Below are 20,214 nucleotides of genomic sequence, written 5' to 3'. Positions count from 1 at the left end.
CTCTTTCTCCTCCACAATGCCTATCCTATATAATGAAAGGCTAATATGCATATTGTCCCCTCTACTAGGAGTTCACCTGGGAGCTCACCTGGGAGTTCAACCAGGGGGCAGGGCTGGCCAGCCAACTCCCTGTGGACCCTCCCCCAGCCAGCCCCACCCCCAGTTGGCCCCCACTCACCCTGATCTGGGGCCAGGGCTGGCCGGACCCCACCCGTGCACGAATTTGTGCAGCAGGCCCCTAGTAATTATAATATTGCTTGTTCTGATGGAGTCAGTTCTTGTAGAGCTCTTTCATTTTTCTTTATGCTCAGGTCTCTCACTTCTTCCCTCTGCTATTTTTAGATTCCTATCTTTGATATCACAAATTCTTTCCTCCATCTGGTTGGTTCTGTTTTCTGTGCTCAGTCATTCACTCTTTTTTATTATTTTTTTTATTACCTTAAATCTTTATTGTTGAGTGTATTACAGATGTTCCCTCCCCCCCTCCAATGCCCCAGGCCTTCACTGTCTGTGTCCATAGATAAGATCAACCAAAAGACTTGTATGCATGCATATAAGCATAACCAATGGACAGAGACAGCAGGGGGGTGAGGGCATGTACAGGAGTGGGGTGGGGAGGCATTTGGGGTTATGGATACATATGTAATACTTTAATCAATTAAAAAAAAAAAAAAGATCTTTGGGTAATTTCTTCCCACCTGCCCTGCCCCCTTCCCTCTGAGATTCATCAGTCTGTTCCATGTTTCCATGCCTCTGATTCTATTTTATTCACCAGTTTATTTTGTTCATTAGATTTCTTATTCGTTTATTTTTATTTTAGGTTCAATTATTGATAGAAATGTATTTATTGCCATTTTATTGTTCGTATTTTTTTATCTTTTTTTTTCTCTTCTTCCTCTTCTTAAAGAATACTGTTCAAGACCAGTCGGCATGGCTCAGTGGATAAGCATCAACCTATAAATCAGGATGTCACAGTTCAATTCCCGGTTAGGGCACATGCCTGGTTTGGGGCTCAATCCCCACTGTGGGCATGCAGGAGGCAGCCGATCAATGATTCTCATCATTGATGTTTCTATCTCTCTATCCCTCTCCCTTCTTCTCTGAAATCAATTAAAATATATTAAAAAAAAAAAAAAAGAAGAAGAAGACAAAGAAGCCATAGCCGGTTTGGCTCAGTGGATAGAGCATTGGCCTGCTGACTGAAGGGTCCCAGGTTCGATTCCGGTCAAGGGCACTTACCTTGGTTGCAGGCTTCTCCCTGGCCTGGGCCCTGCTCAGGGCTCGTGTAGGAGGCAACCAGTTGTGTTTCTCTCACATTGATGTTTCTCTCTGTCTTTCCCTCTCTCTTCCACTGTCCCTTAAAATCAATGGAAAAATATCCAAGGGTGAGGATTAAAAAAAAACAAATAAATAAAAAGTAAAAAAAAAAAAAAAAGTATCCGTCAACATTTCATGTAATACTGGCTTGGTAGTGATGAACTCCTTTAGCTTTTTCTTGTCTGTGAAGCTCTTTATCTTACCCTCAATTCTAAATGAGAGCTTTGCTGAGTAGAGTAATCTTGGTTGTAGGTCCTTGCTATTCATCACTTTGAATATTTCCTGCCACTTCCTTCTGGCCTGCAAAGTTTCTCTTGAGAAATCATCAGCTGACAGTCGTATGGGTCATTCCTTTTAAGTAACTAACTGCTTTTCTCTTGCTGCTTTTAAGATTCTCTCTCTGTCTTAAACCCTTGGCATTTTAATTATGATGTGTCTTGATGTGGGCCTCTTTGGGTTCCCCTTGTTTGGGACTCTGCACTTCCTGGACTTTAAGTCTATTTCATTCACCAGATGGGAGGTTTTCTGCTATATTTCTTCAACTAGGTTTTCAATATCTTGCTCTGATAATGCAAATGTTGGTACGCTTCTAGTCGTCCCAGAGACTCCTTACACTATCTTCATATTTTTGGATTCTTTTTTCTTTTTGCTCGTCAAATTGGGTGTTTTTTGCTTCCTCATATTCCAAATAGTTGATTTGATTCTCGGAATCCTCTACTGTTGAATTCCTATAAATTATTCTTTATTTCAGTTAGTGTATGCTTAATTTCTGACTGGTCCTTTTTCATGTCTTTGACATTCTCACTAAGCTCCTTGGAAGTCTCACTAAGTGCCTTGAAGCTCTTGTAAAGATCCTTGATCAACCTTATAACCATTTGTTTTTAACTCTGTGTCCAGTAGTTTGCTTGCTTCCATTTTGTTCATTTGTGACTTGTTTCTTTGTCTGCTTCCCTGTGTTTTGGCTGCTTCCCTGTGTTTGTTTCTATGTATTAGGTAGAGGTGCTATGTCTTCTGGAATTGGTCTTGTTCAGTAGGTGTCCTGTAGGGCCCAGTGGCTCAGCTTCCCCAGTCACCTATGCTGGGCACTCTAGGTGTACAACTGGGTGGGCTGGGGCATAGTCTTGTAGTTAAGCCTCTATTGCTGTTGGTATCACTGGGAGGAGTTGACCTCTAGGCTAGTTGGTTGTAAGGACCAGCTGTGACTACAGTGGGAGAGCTGCTGTGCAGGAGACATCCCTATGGAGTAGGAGTTGCTTCAGTGGACTTTGGTGCTCACTGAGTCTGCCTCTTGAGTGTGTCACTTGTGAATGTATAGAGTTGTAATCTGGTATGGTCTGAAGCTGTCCACCAGGTGCACTGGCTCTGGGGCCTCCACGGAGGTGCAAAATCAGCCACTGCTGGGGCCACCTGGCAGTAGCTACAGAGGGATCTGTATATGGCTGCTATTTGTATTGGGCTTGGTGGTACCCAGGCATGGCCCAGCTGTGAAGCAAAGCAGGCTGGTGCTAGTGCTGGTGGGTCTTGGGCCTTTTATTGATAGGTTTGAGGCACACTGACACCAGCTGCAACTCTTTGGAGAGATTTTAGCAAAGTGTGATGCATGAGCCAGGACAAGCCATTCATATGGAAAAGCTACTGCAAACAGCTTGGGTGAGGTTTCAAATTGGATGGGGCGGGATCTCAGGGTATCATCAGGGTTGGAGCAAACAGTGTGAAGCAGACTAAGGGATACTCAGATATGGCTGCCAGTCAGCCCTGCGATGGAGGAGTTCCCAGCACAGGAACAATGACTCCAACAACACCCTTGAATGGAAGCCTTCCCCGAGTTCCTGCCCTGATACCGGACAATCCAGTTCCTCCCAGTATGTGTCTGGGTCCCCCAAAGCCATCCGGTGCTGGAGCTCAGAGGGATAAATCTGAGTAAGCTTGTGCATTGGCCCTTTAAAAAGAACACCTGGATCTCCAGCAGCCTCCGTGTCACTCAGCCACAGTCCCTGCTGTTTTTTATTGGCCATATAGTTTCAGGAACTTCACTTCCCAGTTCTGGAACCCTAGGCTGGGAATTTGATGTGGGCCTCGGACACCTTGCTCCTCACAGGCAACCTCCACAGAGATAGTCTCCCTCCCGATTAAAAAAATGGCACACGTGGGTGTTGGACCAGCCTGTTCTGTGCCTCTGCCCCTCCTACTATCTCAGTGTGCTTCTTTTCGTTACTTCTCTAGTTTAGGACTTCCATTCAGCCAGCTTTCAGGTGGTTCTGAATGATGGTGGTTCTGTATTTTAGTTGTAATTTTGATGTGGTTGTGGGAGACAGCAAGTACAGGTGTTTACCTATGCTGCCATCATGGTTTTCAGCAGTTTACTCTTAATCTCCCTTATTGCATTGAAATCTTTCCAGGATTTCTGATTGGTTCTTTTTTAAAGTTTCAATCTCCTTGGCAAAGTACTCATTTTGTCCATTGATTTGTTTTCTGAGTGCATGGAATTGCCTATCTGTATTTTCTGACATCTCATTGAGTATTTTCAGAACTGCAATCTTGAGATCTCTGTCATTTATATCACACATTTCCAAGTGTTCCAACTTGCTTTCTGGGGATTTTTCATGTCCTTTCTGGTCATCCTCATTATTATGGTTATTCATGGTATTTGCTGTTCTCCTTTGCTGTTCTCCATCAATATATTATTTTCCAGTAGATAGCCCTGAATTGCAAACTTTTTTATCTCTTGTGATCTCCCAGTCTTGACCACCATGGCTTCCATAATACAGTATAGCCATGCTACTTGGGAGTGGGATTTTTTTGCCCTCACCATAATGGAGACCCCTGACATCCATGGGGTCCTGCCCTAAGCACCCCTCCTAGGGTTCAGTCACAGAGGGAAACAGTGGTTCTACTCCAACAGCTCTTGGTCTACAGATAGTATGCTCCTGGACCCAACTCTAAGGGCAATGGGAGGTGAGTTTGGGGGGTCCAAGTGCATCAGGGCTCTATGGTTCTATTTCTTGGTCTGAAACACAGAGCTGCTGGGTAGAACCCCATGTTCTGCCGGGCATCTGCTGACTCAGAAACTGTTCACACCTTTGCAACTCGCCCTGTTGGGTCCTCAGACCCCCACCCCTACCCCCCACATAACTCTTTGTTGCTCCCAGCCAAAGGAAGCGCTTACTACCACCAGTTTCCTTCCCTTTCAAGGCTGAGACTCGAGCTCTTGGCTGAAGCGCTGTGTCTGCAAGCTGTCTGCGCTTTCCTCCCTCCTCATCTTCCCAGTTGCCCACCTTTAGGTGTTTCAAGGCACAGACCTTTCATGCATGCGTCTGTGTTGAACAGGGATTTCTTTGTTGAATTATAGTTGGTTTCCTTGATATTTCAGGGTGAGCAGCCAAGGGGCTCTCTCACACACCATTCCTCTGACATAACTTTCACCAAACTTTTAACTAATGCAATACTGATCATTCAAGAAGACATATTTTGCCCTGGCTGGTGTGGCTCAGATGGTTGAGCATCATTCTGTGTGCTGAAAGGTAGCTGGTTTGATTCCTGATCATGGCATATGCCCGGGTTGTGGCTCAATCCCTCCTAGGAAGATTGTAGGAGGCAGATGATCAATGTTTCTCTCTCACATTGATGTTTATCTCTCCACCACCCCTCCCCCCACCCCAACCTCCCTTCCTCTCTCTTTACAAATCAGTAAACTAGTCTTTAGAGAGAGAGACAGACAGACAGAGAGAGAGAGAAAGAGAGAGAGAGAGAGAAAGCTCTCAGTCCGACATCTTATCAAAGCAGCAGCAGAGGCCCTGCTCTCCAAGTCTCATAATGCCGCCCAAGGACAAGAAGAAGAAGAAAATGTGGGCCAAAAAAGACAAAGACCCAGTGAACAAGTCCGGGGGTAAGGCCAAAAAGAAGTGTTCCAAGGGCAAAGTCCTGGACAAGCTCAATACCTAGTCTTATTTGGCAAAGCATATTACGTCCAACTCTATAAGGAAGTTCCCAACTATAAGCTTATAATCCCAGCTGTTATCTCTGAGAGACTGAAGATCCACAGTTCCTTGGCCAGGAGCCCTTCAGGGGCTCCTTCGGAAAGGACTTATTAAACTAGTTTCAGAGCGCAGAGCTCAAGCAGTTTACACCAGAAACACCAAAGATGGAGATGCCCCAGCTGTTGAAGAAGATGCACGAACAGGTCCCACCAGCGATACATTTAAAAAAATAAAACTTTACTTAAAAAGAGAAAGAGAGAGAGAAGACACGTTTGGGGGGTTACATATTGTCATTTCGAGGGGCAGATGCTATTACTAATGTTTTGTTGAGATTAATAATTAAATATGTTTTAATCCTTTAACACAGCAGTCACCAACCTTTTGGACCTCACGGACCACCATTGTTCCACGGACCACTGGTTGGCGACCGCTGCTTTAACGCATATGAGTTAGGAGAAAGATGGCTCAATATTTATTTTTATTACTAATTAAAAATAAATATATTAAATTGCTAACATTACTGTGGAAACTGGAATTAAAGGGGACTTTTATACTTTTGTATCTGGATATTTTGTAGCAATAGAATTTCAATCATTAAGTATTTCGTTAGCAGGCTCACAAGCTATAAAAATTTCTCTCTGCTACTAATATATAAAGTAGATGTATGAAAGTAGACTTTACTTTGTAGTCATATTTTTGTTTAATGGGCATTATTATATCAATTTTCACCTTTTCCCTCTTGTTTCAGGTTTTTTTATTCATTATTCTTCCCTGGGCTAATTGTATGTGGAATTTTATGTTTGTGTTTGATCCTTATCCTTTGGGGAATCAGAGTGCTGCTACAAAGAAAGAAAAACTCAGCATCAACTGGCAAAAAAGGGGAAGATCAAATGGTGATTGCATTTTTTCATCCATACTGCAATGCTGGCGGAGGAGGAGAAAGAGTTTTATGGTGTGCATTAAGGGCCCTGCAGAAAAAGTAGGTATGCATCTTTTTTAGCTAATTTGCTATATTAGCATTTTTTTAAAAAAATCATTACCCAGAATTCATCTTTATCTAATTCATCTTTATAGCCAGGAATTCATTTTTAAACTATTTTTCAACAAAGAAATAGTTCTCTCATATGCCAACCTGCCTTATAAGATCCTATTGAATTTAGTGGCTATGATAAAAAATGGAAAGTATCTGCCCTTTTATGGCATAATTTAAAACTAGTCATCTTGGGAGAGTATGTGGAGAAGAGATTAAATAGTAGAAAGTAATGTGGAGCACTTTTAGTCAGTGGTAGCATACCCAAAATAATCTTTATGAAGCATCTATTTGCTTCTAATTCTGATATCATTATCAGTTGGCTAGTCTTAAGTAACTTACCATGTTAGAAATAATATATTATACATCATTTAATGTTTTAGGCTTTTTTTCCTCCCCACCCCAAAGTATTTATGATTCCCTTTTAAAAAGGAGAAAGCATAGTAAAGTGCAGGTTTCATTGTTTTATTATATGTGGAAAACTGTTATCCTCCTATGGTTATTCTGCTTCCGAGTTATTATCCTTCTATGGTTATTCATGCCCTTCATTTCCTTCCAAAGCCTTCACAGGTAATCCCTTAGCTCTACATTTCTATGTTCTTGACCCATCCTGGCTTCCAGCCACCACCCCTGTATTTCCTCTTCTATCTTCCATAAGTGCCTAAATCCAAAGAATTTTCTTAAATCCTCGCTTAATTCTCACCTCCTTGCAGCCCTCTCCACCTTAATCTATACTATTCTTTTCTTTGCATAACTCTGTGTATTATCTTTTTCTCTCTAGTGATATTATCTAATTCTGGATAATTAGGCAGTGGCCAAGTTTTATATCTATACACATACTCCCCAGCAACCCCTATCACTCCTAACTCACCTACAAGGAAAAAATAATCCAAATAATTAGTATGACACAGAAGATACTTTTGCATCTTGCTCTTGCCAGATTTTGTTTCTTATTCCTCTCTGCTCTTTCACATATACTGTGTTCCAGCATACTGAACATCATGCTTTCTCTAGATTCCTTATCTTTTCATATAGGTTTCCCTTTTTTCTGAAATAATCTTTTTCTCTTCAGTTAATTTCTATAAGTCTTTCCTGACTCAGCATAAGGTACAGTATACTTATGCAATATTTATTGGGGAACTACTCTGTTTCAAGCACTGTAAAAAGAAATTGAGAGTAAATGGTGAACAAGGTAGATCAAGTCCCTCTTGCAGACCTTAGATTTTAGTGGAGAGAAAACAATAAGCAAAGAAGAAAAATATCAAATGGTAAGAAGTACTATATAAGAAATTAAAATAGAATAATATGAGTGTGACTTGATACTTTAGATTGAGCAATTAGGGAAATTCTTCAAGGAGATACTTTTGAATGACAAAAGTACTACCATTTAATGAACTTTTACTATGTGCCAGGCATTGTTTGAATAATATTTTATATGTTAGCTCACTCAATCCTCCTAACAACCTTGTGAGGTCATTGCTCTTATTTTCATTCGACAAACAAGGAAACTGAGTTACTAGAGCCCCTGCTCTAAACCACTTGCTATACTGCCTGCCTTATGAAAAGACAATGGAGATGAGAAAAGAGAATTCAAAGCAAAGGGACAACTACTGCAAGTCCCCTAAGACTGAAGCAGCTTGGCTTGTTCAAAGACAGGATTGTCAGTTTGGCTGAACCCTGGTAGGCAAGGGAGAAAGTAAAAGACGAAGGTACAGAGGGCGACAGGACCCAGATTACAGAGCTTCAGTGAACAGGGTAAGGAGTTTAGATTTTATTCTAAGTGCTGTGAAGAACCATGTGAAGACCTAGTTTTTATAACCTTTTTATTACTCAGATAACACTGAGAAGTGCTTTAGCATTTACCATTCTATCTAAAGATATCTTCAGTGAAATTTAACTCATATGTTTTATTAATATTTCACTACCATTTTTATATTGAAAAAGTTGTCAAAATAAAATTTTTAATATTGCTTGAAAATAAAAAAGTCTCATTTATAAATCAGTTTTTGTTTGTGTCTGCTCTATAGGAAACTCTTAGTGGAGGAGAGAGCAAAGAACTAGAAGTCTGATTTGAAGGACTAACTAACATTTTAGTTATAGGGCAGGAAAGAATGAGGTCAGTAGTCCAAATGCAATGAGTGAAAAACATTTTTTTAGTCTAAAAATAAGCTTCTTATGATTGTGAGAAAAAAATCTATAACTTTTTGCTTGATTTTAACCTAAACTAATGAAATTCTTAACTATTGTATTCTATTTTAGGTATCCTGCAGCAGTTTATGTTGTTTATACTGGTGATGTTAATGTCAGCAGTGAACAAATACTAGAAGGTGCTTTCAGAAGATTTAACATCAGATTAACTCACCCAGTGAGGTTTGTTTTCTTAAGGAAACGCTACCTTGTGGAAGATTCTCTCTATCCTTACTTCACACTGCTGGGCCAAAGTCTAGGGTCCATCTTTCTTGGCTGGGAAGCCCTGATGCAGTGTGTCCCTGATATTTACATCGATTCCATGGGATATGCTTTCACACTTCCTCTGTTTAAGTATTTAGGTGGTTGCCGAGTTGGAAGCTATGTTCATTATCCCACTATCAGCACTGACATGCTCTCGGTAGTGAAGAATCAAAATGCTAGATTTAATAATGCAACCTTCATTACCAGGAATCCTTTTCTCAGCAAAGTAAAGCTCATCTATTACTATTTATTTGCTTTTCTTTACGGACTTGTTGGTTCCTGCAGTGATATAGTCATGGTCAATTCTTCTTGGACATTAAACCATATTCTCTCACTGTGGAAGGTTGGGCATTGCACTAACATTGTTTATCCACCTTGTGATGTGCATACATTTCTGGACATTCCCTTAGAGGAGAAAAAGATGACCCCAGGACATTTACTGGTTTCTGTTGGCCAGTTCAGGCCTGAAAAGAATCATCCTTTGCAGATCAGAGCCTTTGCTAAATTGTTGAATATGAGGAAGACTGAGTCACTTCCTTCACTTAAACTTGTCCTCATTGGAGGTTGTCGTAACCAAGATGATGAATTTAGAGTAAACCAACTGAGAAGACTATGTGAAGACCTAGGAGTTCAAGAAGATGTGGAATTTAAAATAAATATTCCATTTGATGAATTAAAGAATTACTTGTCTAAAGGAACAATTGGTTTGCATACCATGTGGAATGAGCATTTTGGAATTGGTGAGTTTGTTCTTTAACTTGTTTGTTGCTATGAAGTATATTGATAAAATTATAATACTCTGAAAGTTTTTCTATTTTATAAATAAACAGAGAGGTTTAGAACATGCCCAAGTCAGTCACACAGGAAGAGGTAGAGCCCACATTCTAACCCAGATAGCCCCTGCTCTTAACCACTACATTTTCTCTCCCCACCTACCCCCATATACATACTGATCCCACTGAAGGACCAAATCAGAATTTCTGGGTGGGGCCCAGGGCTAAGTATTTTGGTAAAGTTCCTTAGGTGATTCTGTTTTGCATCAGAAGCTGAGAACCTCTCTCTTCAGGTGGACGTCTCACAGAAATTCTTTGGTTCTTTTATTGATTCTGTTCTCATTATGGGAATGTCCTCTCCTTTTCTTTCTGCCAAATTCCATTATAAATGTTCAGCTTAAATCTCCTTGCTCATTGATATAGCCTTATCTATTCCAGAACTAATTACTCTTTCTGACCTCATGTTATGTAAAGATTTGGGTATATAATCAAGTACTGTTTTGTGTCTGATTTGGTTTAAGATATGTCTCAAGTGCCTCATACTGCTAGGTGTTAGGGGAAAATAGAAAAACAGAAGTGAAGTCTCCTGCACTAGGGCTACAATTTCTCTTATACTCTTTTCTGGCCCTAGTTAGTAGCACAGTACTAAGCTCAGACATATAGCAAGAACTGCTGATCCAAACTTTCTGCATGGAATTGACTTCCCGTGCTTCCTCCCACATATGTTTATTGAGCATTTATTGTGCCAGGCATATAAGAACTGCTCTTAAACTTCAGAGGCTCACAGCTCTGTGAGTGATACAGACAAGTTAAACAGTCATGGTTAACTGCACAGTGTGCTGAGTGCTATGCTAAGGCAAGTGCAGAATATGAAAGAACCTAAGAGAAACACCTAACACAGACTTGTGGGGTCAGGGAACAATGGCCCAGGAAATGATGTGATACTTAAGCTGGGACCTGTCAGTAATTAGAAGCTACCATGCAAAAGAGGGGAGGGTAGCCAGCAAAAGAAGGGTAGGTATAACATGGTGACAGGCATCACAAAAGGAGCATTAGCAGGCACATTCAAGGAACAGAGTTCAGTATGGCTGGAGCATGACAGAGGAGCAGCAAGACAATGGAGGATCACATGGCCATATTAAGCCAGCGGGAAAAGATAGAAAAATTTTAACTTTGGATTTAAAAGCATTCTGTTTTCTAAAGTTCACTGTGGCAGCAATATGGGGAATGGATTGGTTAGGTAAGAAACAGGAAGAGCAAGACTAGAAAGGCAGGAAGTTGAGTTGGGCTGCTGCAGCAACCTGGGTGACAGGTGTTGGCATTGTGAACCTGGTAGGTGAACATGCCAGCGAGATTCTGAAGAAGGATTGAACAGGATTTGGTGATTAATTGGATGTATTAAATGAAAGGCAATGAGGAGTTTGGACAACTGTGTGAATGGTGATGCCTTTTACCTAGAGAGGGAATACAAGAGGAGAGGCCGTTAATGAGCCAAGTTTCTAGCATGTAGAGTTTAAATTGTCTGAAGGACATGTACAGTCAAACCTCATTTCTCTAATGTCTTCCATCTTGAACAATTCCATTCTCAACCAAGTTGTTCACAGAAAAAAATGTCTCGGTTTTCTACCAAAACTTCAGTTTTTGACCTGACAACCCTTTCACACATGACAAAAAGCATTTCAGCAGACAAGCAAAGGAGAGGATGCTTTTGTTGCTGGTGATGAGCACAGTTTTTTAAAAAATATACTTTTATTGATTTTAAAGAGAAGGAAGAGGGAGAGAAAGATAGAAACATCAATGATGAGAAAGAATCATTGATTGGCGGCTTCCTGCACCCCACCTACTGGGGATCAAGCCAGCATCCCTGCACGTGCCTTGAACTGTGACCTCCTGGTTCATAGGTTGATGCTGGGCCAATCCGCACAATTTTAAAACATAAAGAGGCCATCAAGAGTGCTAATGTGCCCGGCTGGTGTTGCTTAGTGGTTGAGTGTCCCAAGAGGGCCTTAGTTCAATTCCTGGTCAGGGCACCTGCCTGGGCTGCTGGCTCCATCCCCAGTAGGGGGCGTGCAGAGTTCTATGTTGCTAAGGGTGTGAACGTGTTCACAAAACATTAATCCCAGGCTCGTTAAGGAGCTCGTTAACTCAAATTACTCTATCAACTCAATGCAAAAAATCAGCCAAGAGACAGCTGGTATCTCAAAAAACTCGTTAGTCGGGACACTCATAAGTCAAGGCCCCATTGTAGATAGAAAAACTGCTGTTGTTTTGGATAAAGGAAAAGCAGTTCCCTGGTGATAGCATTTCAAAGGCAGTGATTGTTAGGGTCCCCAAAGGAGGAATGCACAAGGCCAAAGTGGTGGGATTATGAATATAGGGTCATCTGGATACCAGATGGGATAAGCCCCAAAATGGCATCAGCACCCAGGGACAGGGAGTCAAATATTTTAAAGAATTCCAGGTGGACTTTTTTTGAGTGGAGAATTCTCTGAGCTGGTCTGGATCCTAGGAAGGTCCAGAGGGGAAGGATAATGGTCTTAGCAAATGGAATGTGGTCTTAGCAAGTGGAATGTAGTCTAAGCCAAAGGGAATGCTGTGAAGTGGTCTAAAGGCCAGTTCCCAGAGGAAGGAGTGTTGATTCAATTATTTGATCAGACCTAACAGTGATACAGGAAGGCCTCCGGTTATGTCGGACTCGACATTCGTCATTTCATGGTTACATCACCATCTCCCATATACAGTATTTATTTAAAAAAAAAAAAAGTTCTGTCATTTCGACGTATGTACATATGTGCTTTATGTTTTTTATTATTTACCAAAAGTAAAGGTCAGGAATTGTTATCTTTCTTTTAAATTATTTTTACTGTTTCACTTCATTACTGCTGTGTATGTACTCCATGTGAGTGACGGAGGTGCTTATGTAGGTGGGTTCCGACTTACGGCGAAAATCGAGTTATGTCATGCTGTAGGAACAGATCTCTGAGGTAACCCGAGGACCTACTGTATATGAGAAATTCCTTTAAGGCTCATAGGGGGTGGTTCGATAAATTTAAGAAGTGTTTATTTCTAAATTAAACAGTATATTAGACATGTGCTGTATATAAGAAAAGTTAAAACAAGGAATCATTTGGGGGTTTGGAACTAATTAATTCAGTTTACATTATTTCTAATGGGAAAAAATTATTCAGTTTTCGAACAAATCATTTCTCGAACAACCTTCTGGAATGAATTAAGTTTGAGAAATGAAGTTCCACTGTACATGTGTGCATCCAGCAAGCATTTATATATATGAGTCTGAAGTACAGGAGAGGGACCTGCTCTGGGAATACAGTTTGAGTTGTTGTTGTCCAGGTAGTTAGTGCAGGCCCCTTGGACGTGGATAAGATTGCCTACAGAAAGTGTGTAGAGGCCCGCAGTACAAACTGCTGAGAATAGTAACAGCTCAGAAGTGGGCAGAAGAAGAGTGTCCAGCAAAGCAGAAGAGAAGAAATAGAGGGAGGAAGAAAACCAGTATAATGCAGTGTCATGGAAATCAAGGGGAGAGAGTGTTTGGGGAGGAAGAGTAAGGGCAGCAAGTTTCCAGGTTTCCCAGATGCTGGGCCAGATAAGGAAGTGACTGGTGACCTGGTCAAGAGCAGTTTACCTGTAAAGGAGGAGGAGAAGCAAGAGTTGAATTGTGGTAAGTTGAGCATTGAATGTAGGTGAGCACGTGAAATAGTAAGTGCAAACCATACTTTTCAGAAGTTTATGAAAGGGAGGTGAAAGAAGAGACATTAGCAAAAGGAAGACTTATGAACTGAAGAGGTGGAAAATCCTGGAGGGAGGGGAATAAAATTGATTAGATTTGAGGTCTCTGAGAAAGTTTAGAGGAATGGTATCCAGCCTTGAACAGAATATTATGATATAATCCATATTTTTCAAATAAGAATTCAAATTACAACACTAACAGAAAATTCTGTTCCATAGAGATTTTACCACTTTTGAAGAAACGGTTGTAAATTATTTCATTTCTTTCCTGTGCATCTTGAATATCAGTTCTGCAGTCAACTAACTCACTTTCTGAAGGGCTTAATTCTCTCTAGAAGCACAGTTAAGATATTCTGGCTAGAGCAACTTATATCCTCACCTACATTATTTGGCAGAAACTAACCAAAACTTTCATTTAGTTCACTGCTGTTGGGCACACAGTAGTTTCGGATTTGCCGGAAATCCAGGCAGTAACTTAAGCATCAGTAATAGTATGCCTCACTGAGATGGCTTACTTTTTTCTTTGTTTCCTCCTACTGCTGTAATTTGAACTGTTATATTTTTGCTTTTGATACCTTTTTACTTCTTTTATATTTCCATATCCGTTAATTATCTACCATTCTGCTAACTTTCTCTAGTCTTCTACTTTGTTTTATTATCCACATATCTGTTTTATATAGACCGTCCTTCCATCTACTTATCTGTTTTAATTAAGAACAAAGCAACATTATTGTGAAGGTTTGAAAATTAAAAACCTTAAAATTATTTTATTTTGTACCATGGAAGTTAAATGAGCACATTTTATAGACATATAGATATGTAATTAAATTTCTCATAAGTCTCATACAATTTTTTTAAGGTTTCTGTTGATTCTTGTTCATATGAACATGTTCAAAAACTTAAACTCCATGCTCTTGTTTTTTCCTCAGGAGTTGTTGAGTGTATGGCAGCTGGCACAATTATCCTTGCACACAATTCAGGGGGCCCGAAGCTTGACATTGTCATTCCTTATGAAGGGGAAGTAACTGGGTTTCTGGCTGAAAGTGAAGAAGGCTATGCTGAGACTATGGCTCGTATTCTTTCCATGTCTGAGGAGCAGAGACTCCAAATCAGAAACAATGCACGTGCGTCTGCAAGCAGGTTCTCCGATCAGGAGTTTGAGGTGACATTCCTGTCATCTGTGGAGAAGTTATTTAAATAATGCCGTATCTGGACAAATAAAAGATGGGTAATCTTTTTCTTTTTCTTTTTCTTTTTCTATTTATATATATATATATATATATAATGGGAGAGTATGATTGATCGGCTGCCTCCTGCACATCCCATACTCGGGGTTCAAGCCCGCAACCCGGGCATGTGCCCTGACTGGGAATCAAACCATGACATCCTGGTTCATAGGTCGACACTCAACCACTGAGCCACGCCAGCTGAGCTAGATAGGTAAGATTTTTCTAAACTCATTCCTCCTTGTAATAAAATCAGCCTAAGCAACACTCTTTAGATATGTAGGCAATGTATTTATTTTAAAGAAAAAAGGCAAAAGTACCTAAATAGAAAAGGTAACCTTATATGTTTAAATGTAAAAATTTTAGATTAGTGCTTGATCTCAAAATCTGAAAAATACAATCTTAAAGAAAAAAAGATGAACAATCTTAATGTTGGTATAATCTGTATTTTTTAAATCTGTTTAGTAACCAGAAAAGAGAATTACCTTCTGGAAAAAAAGGAAATGTTAAATAAAAAATTGATGACTGGTAATTGATTAGTAATTTAGAATTGTACATTTTTGGAACACAGGAAAATTCTGGTACATTTAAATTTAGACAGTATTGTAGAGGACCATTTTGAATATATCTAATGAGTTTCTTAAAAGAAAAAAGGAAACTTTAAGCAGGCTTAATATTCTAAAAGTCAAAAGATGAACTGACTGTGATTGCTTTGTGAATGTGCATAGGCATGTAGAGGTCAAGGTATTGCTGGTAATCATTTCCTATTTGTGAAAATAGTTTTTTGTTTAGAGCTATCAGTACATTTGTATGGGTCTTTCATTATTCCTTAACACTTCCACATCTCAGAGGCTAGAAGTCAGCTTTACGTCGATCAGGAGGTTTGAGTAAGAACATCACAATTAGTTGTTTTTTCATAGTGATGATGTAACATACACTTCCATGTGCACAGTCCCTATGACCAGCATTATGCATTGTAAGGTGAAAAGGTGGCATTCTGAAGAGAGCACTGGGCTAGTAGGTAGCATACCTGGGCCTGACCTCAGCTTCATTTACAAACGTCTGATTTTTTTACGTTAAAGCTTTTCCTTAATCTTTCTGAGTATCACCTAAAATTCTTCATCTATAATCTGGACATGGTAATGCCTGTCCTCCCTGCCTTTTCGAGTTCTGATACTGACATGGAAAGTATGTGAAAGTACTTTGAAAATTATAAAAGTAAAAGTTACTTTAACTAAAGGTAACAGCCCTGGCCATGTGGCTCCATTGGTTGGATTGTCGTCTTGTACACCAAAAAGGTTGTGGTTTGATCCCCAGTCAGCGTGCATATGGGAGGCAACCAATTGATGTTTCTCACATCAGTGTTTCTGTCTCCCCCCTTCTCTCTCTAAAATCAACTAATGTAGCAATATGTAGAAAGTATCTTCTGTAATCCTATCTTTATCACTGCATTAGGGCCATGTGTGAATTCTTGGTTACTAAGCCAGTAGCAAGGAATCAGTATAATTTAGCAGGACTTCTATCCTGAATAACTAGTATGAAAAGTAACTAATATATGCATATGAACAGCAATGGCATAGAGATCCACAACTTTTGGCATTCTCTGCATACATAGTCAATTCCTTCTAGTTCAGTGACTTGACCTCTTTTCCAGTCTGATACCTCTTTGTGTTAGGGTTATGTTAAAGAGGTATGTTTTTCCTTTTCAGTCCTCTCTCCATGTGTAGATCCAGCCATTTTGTTATCTACTCTCAATTACATTGGCCTGCAGTAGATGGCCTGCAGACAACTCATCAGATCAAAAGGCAGCAAATCCGAGTCCCAAGATGTTCTGACACACCAACATAGCTTTGTATTGGAGGTTATTCAGTTTAGAAAAGAAAGACTGTTGGAAATTGGAGCTGAAAGGAATGTTACGAATTCTCTAGTCCACTTTGCTTTTATTTTCAACTTTATAGACAAGAGCAGTTTAAAGAATTTAGACTCCTTCAGTATCACAAAGCTGTTTAATGACAAAATCAGGATGATAACCTGGGTGTTCCCAGCCTAGTGCTTTCTTGTATGTTACACCTAGTCTTTTTTTTTTTAATCTTTATTGTTGAAAGTCTTACATAGCTCCTCCTTTCTCCCCCATTAACCTCTTCCAGCCGGCTCCCACCCTTACCCACCCAGACCCTCACCACCCCATTGTCTGTGTCCACGGGTTATGCATAGATGCATACAAGTGCATTGGTTGATCTCTTCCCGCCCACCCTCCGCTGCCTTCCCTGAGGTTCAACAGTCACACCTAGGCTTTGAGGTAGGATTCATATACCATTGTCCACTCAGCCTACCCATCTGCCCAGAGAAAATCATGGGACAAAGACAAAGAAATTGAAATTGAACATAAATAGAGGATGTAGTAAGTAAGAAAGGATTCTGAAATGCCAGAAGACATTTTTAAGCTTGTTTCTTTAAAACAATTTTTATCACAAACATTAGAAATATAAATTGCATATATGTTTACTTCAATGTTCCTAATGCAAGCATGTCAAACTCAAAGGCTAACACGGGCCAAATAAACAAGGTTTAAGTTTATGTGAGCCAAAAGAAACATAAGCTTCAATTTTCATAGAAACATAGGTTTATTTCGATAGAGACATGTTGAATGCAAAGGGCTGAAATAAATGAGTGATCGTTAACATAAAATAATAGAACATTTTAATAAAAATTAATATTTTTTCTTGAACAGTAACTTACCAGACACTGAATAACTGCACAAATTAATAAGTGTAACACAAATAAACCTATTTTTCTTCTTCTCTGAAAGCGAAATATTTCCTGTGGCTCACACCAAATAAGTCAGTACAAGACTAAGAACATGGCAATCGGCTACTAAAGTATTTGCTGCTAGTATTAGTGGAGAGAAATGGTGCGCCTGCACGTAAGGCACGTAAGGGAAATGAATGCAACGTGATTATAGTAATAAGTCATTAGCGAATGTTGTAGTTATTAGTAATTATGTATAACAGGATATTGTAAAAATTATGTTATGAAATTTTTATTAAAACGTTTCTTACATACCGTTATATTGTCTGGGCCACAAAAATATTCCTGTGGGCTGCATGAGGCCCATGGGCCACGAGTTTGACATGTTTGTCCTAATGTGTTGTTTTGTTTTTGTTTGTTCATTTTTTCAGAATGATTGATACCATGACAAATGTCAAAACAATATGTCAGCTACTGTCTGGAGCAGGGGTCCTCAAACTTTTTAAACAGGGGCCAGTTCACTGTCCCTCAGACCGTTAGAGGGCCGGACTATAGTTTTAAAAAAAACTATGAACAAATTCCTATGCACACTGCACATACCTTATTTTGAAGTAAAAAAACAAAACGGAAACAAATACAATATTTGTATTTGCATGTGGCCCCCGGGCCGTAGTTTGAGGACCCCTGGTCTGGAGGAAGTCTGAGTGACTATTCCTATAAGATGTTGCTTCTGAGTGGGCTGTTTTTTTGAACCCACAGCAGTAGTTAATCACATCCCTATTTCCAGTTGTGCGTGTTCTTTGTATCTGAATATGACCTACTGGAGTGATTTTCGTTTTCTTGGATACTTTTTCCAGTATGGTGTGTTTATATCCCTCATGTAATCTCCCAATGCTTTTATTTATTATCTAATATTGCAAGCTTCACCTGCCAAGAAAATTTTTTTTAAAGAATTTTATGGCAAAACCAAACAATCTTGTCTCTTGTGTCCAAGAAGAATAGGTTGGCAGGTTTTTTAAATAACTGTTTTAAAATGAATATTTCAGACATACAAAAACATTTTTGTGAAGCAGAGCTTCATATACTTTACTTTAATAATGTTTAGTGTATTTTACAAAATCATCTTATAGACAAAATTATGAAGTAGGGGCCAGTATGATTATCAGTGCTTTCAGAATATTTGTTTAATTATGTAAATGTACCTTAAACTCCAGAACTATAATGTGAATAAATAAATGAGAGTATGCCTGTGCTAAATCTGTTAGTGGGTGCAAAAAAGTCACTACTAAAGGGTCCAGAACAGAACTCCCCAAGATGTGCCATTTGGTATGTGAACTATGTTGAGATGAAGGCAATCGAAACCTTGCAGGCTCATGAGAAACTTTTACTTCTTCCTTAAAGAATTTAAATTTGGGGCCTTGACCATAATAAGAGTATCGGCAAAAATAACTGTTTTTGACCTATTTATAGGGCTGAGCACACTTCTAATTACTGAGCATCTGTCCTGCAAATGACCCTCCTCCCCTCTGAAGCGCCAGGGTGCCTTACTGCATTCTTAACTCTGAGTGCCATGTCTACCTTACTTTCCCTTTTTGTCTCTGAACCGCTTTTGTGTGTAGGGTTCCTAATACATACTTATGTGATTAAATTTGGTTATTTTCTCTTGCTAATCTGTCTCACATAGATTTAATTAGTAGACCAGCTGAAAGAGGTCTAATAATTAAAAGGTAGAGGAAAGATTCTTCCTCCCCATACTTGTGTTAAACCACAAGAAGTTATGCAAACACTAGAATAATTTATACCCTAAAATTTACCCTACCTCCCACTATTCCTATGCTGCCTCTTTTTCCTCTTTCCCCACCCTAAATCTTAGGCCTTCTCTGGTGTTGGAGAAGCATCAGCTCTAATGCCCTAGTGCTAAGTGCTCACTTAGACTATATGTAAATGTTACCAGAAACTTAGAAGGGAAGTTAAGCTTGATATACCTATTGGTACCATTTATTTTTTTCAATATACTTTTATTGATTTCAGAGAGGAAGAGGGAGAGATAGAAACATCCATGATGAGAGAGAATCATGGTGGATCGGTTGCCTCCTGCAAGTCCCCCACTGGGGATCAAGCTCACAACCTGGGCATGTGCCCTTGACTGGAATCGAACCTGGGACCTTTCAGTTCGCAGGCCAACGCTCTATTCACTGAGCCAAACCGGCTAGGGCCCGTATTGGTACCATTTAAAGAGTGATCAGTTTGATGGCTATCATACATAAAGATGAATGATTTTTCTAATAAAGTATATTCTAAAAATATGTAGGTTTGATCAATAGTTTCAATATACAGAGGCAGCCAAGCCTAAAAGCAGAGAAAAGCAATCAGGACTGTGTCTCTAGAACACAGTTTAGGTAATGGTGTGTGTAAGATGGGTAAGGTAAATTAGGGGCTGAAGCAGGTTGACAAACCTTGCAGATATGTATATTCATCACAATGAATGCTTTCTAATTTACAGCAAAGAACTCAAAATCTTTGAATGATAATCAGGCTTGGTGGCTGTTGCCTAAAGGAGACTTTAGCCAAGCATGTTGTCCTTGGAGCAAATTTAATATGCGTATCCTATATAATAAAGCCCAGCGACCGAAACGGTGGAATAACCAGAGACCAGGACACCATGGCCCCTCGCCCAGGCTGGCCCCACCCCCCAGTGGGGACCCCCCACCCTGATTGGGGGCATGGCCAACCTGCAAACCCCCAGTGGCCCCTTGCCCAGGCTGGCCCTGCCCCCCAGCGGGGACCCCCACCCAGATCCCTGGCCCCCATTAGAGCAGGCCAACCAACCCCCACCCCTGCACCAGGCCTCTATCCTATATAATAAAAGGATAATATGCAAATTGACCTTGAAGGAAGAACGACCAGAACAACCACTGGACCAGTCACTATAAGGCACACTGACC

At 40.0% G+C, this 20,214-nt stretch overlaps 1 protein-coding gene across 2 annotated transcripts in view; it reads left to right on the top strand.

The window, feature by feature from the left end:
• Positions 1-18,526, top strand: part of ALG11 (ALG11 alpha-1,2-mannosyltransferase) — a 29,143-nt gene extending 10,617 nt beyond the window's left edge. The window contains exons 2-5 of one of the 2 annotated variants that reach the window (XM_059684539.1): positions 908-5,203; positions 6,043-6,273; positions 8,584-9,515; positions 14,225-18,526. In XM_059684539.1, the coding sequence (XP_059540522.1) occupies positions 4,923-5,203; positions 6,043-6,273; positions 8,584-9,515; positions 14,225-14,496 (1,716 nt within the window). In that variant the 5' untranslated portion in view covers positions 908-4,922 and the 3' untranslated portion in view covers positions 14,497-18,526. The remainder of the gene's footprint in view (positions 1-907; positions 5,204-6,042; positions 6,274-8,583; positions 9,516-14,224) is intronic. The other variant, XM_059684540.1, reaches the window with a different exon arrangement.
• Positions 18,527-20,214: the final 1,688 nt, after the last annotated feature.

This window comes from Myotis daubentonii, chromosome 2, assembly GCF_963259705.1.
Source record: "Myotis daubentonii chromosome 2, mMyoDau2.1, whole genome shotgun sequence".
Classification (NCBI taxonomy): domain Eukaryota; kingdom Metazoa; phylum Chordata; class Mammalia; order Chiroptera; family Vespertilionidae; genus Myotis; species Myotis daubentonii.
Note: the sequence above shows the minus strand (reverse complement) of the source record. Positions and strands in the feature narration are given on the sequence as shown.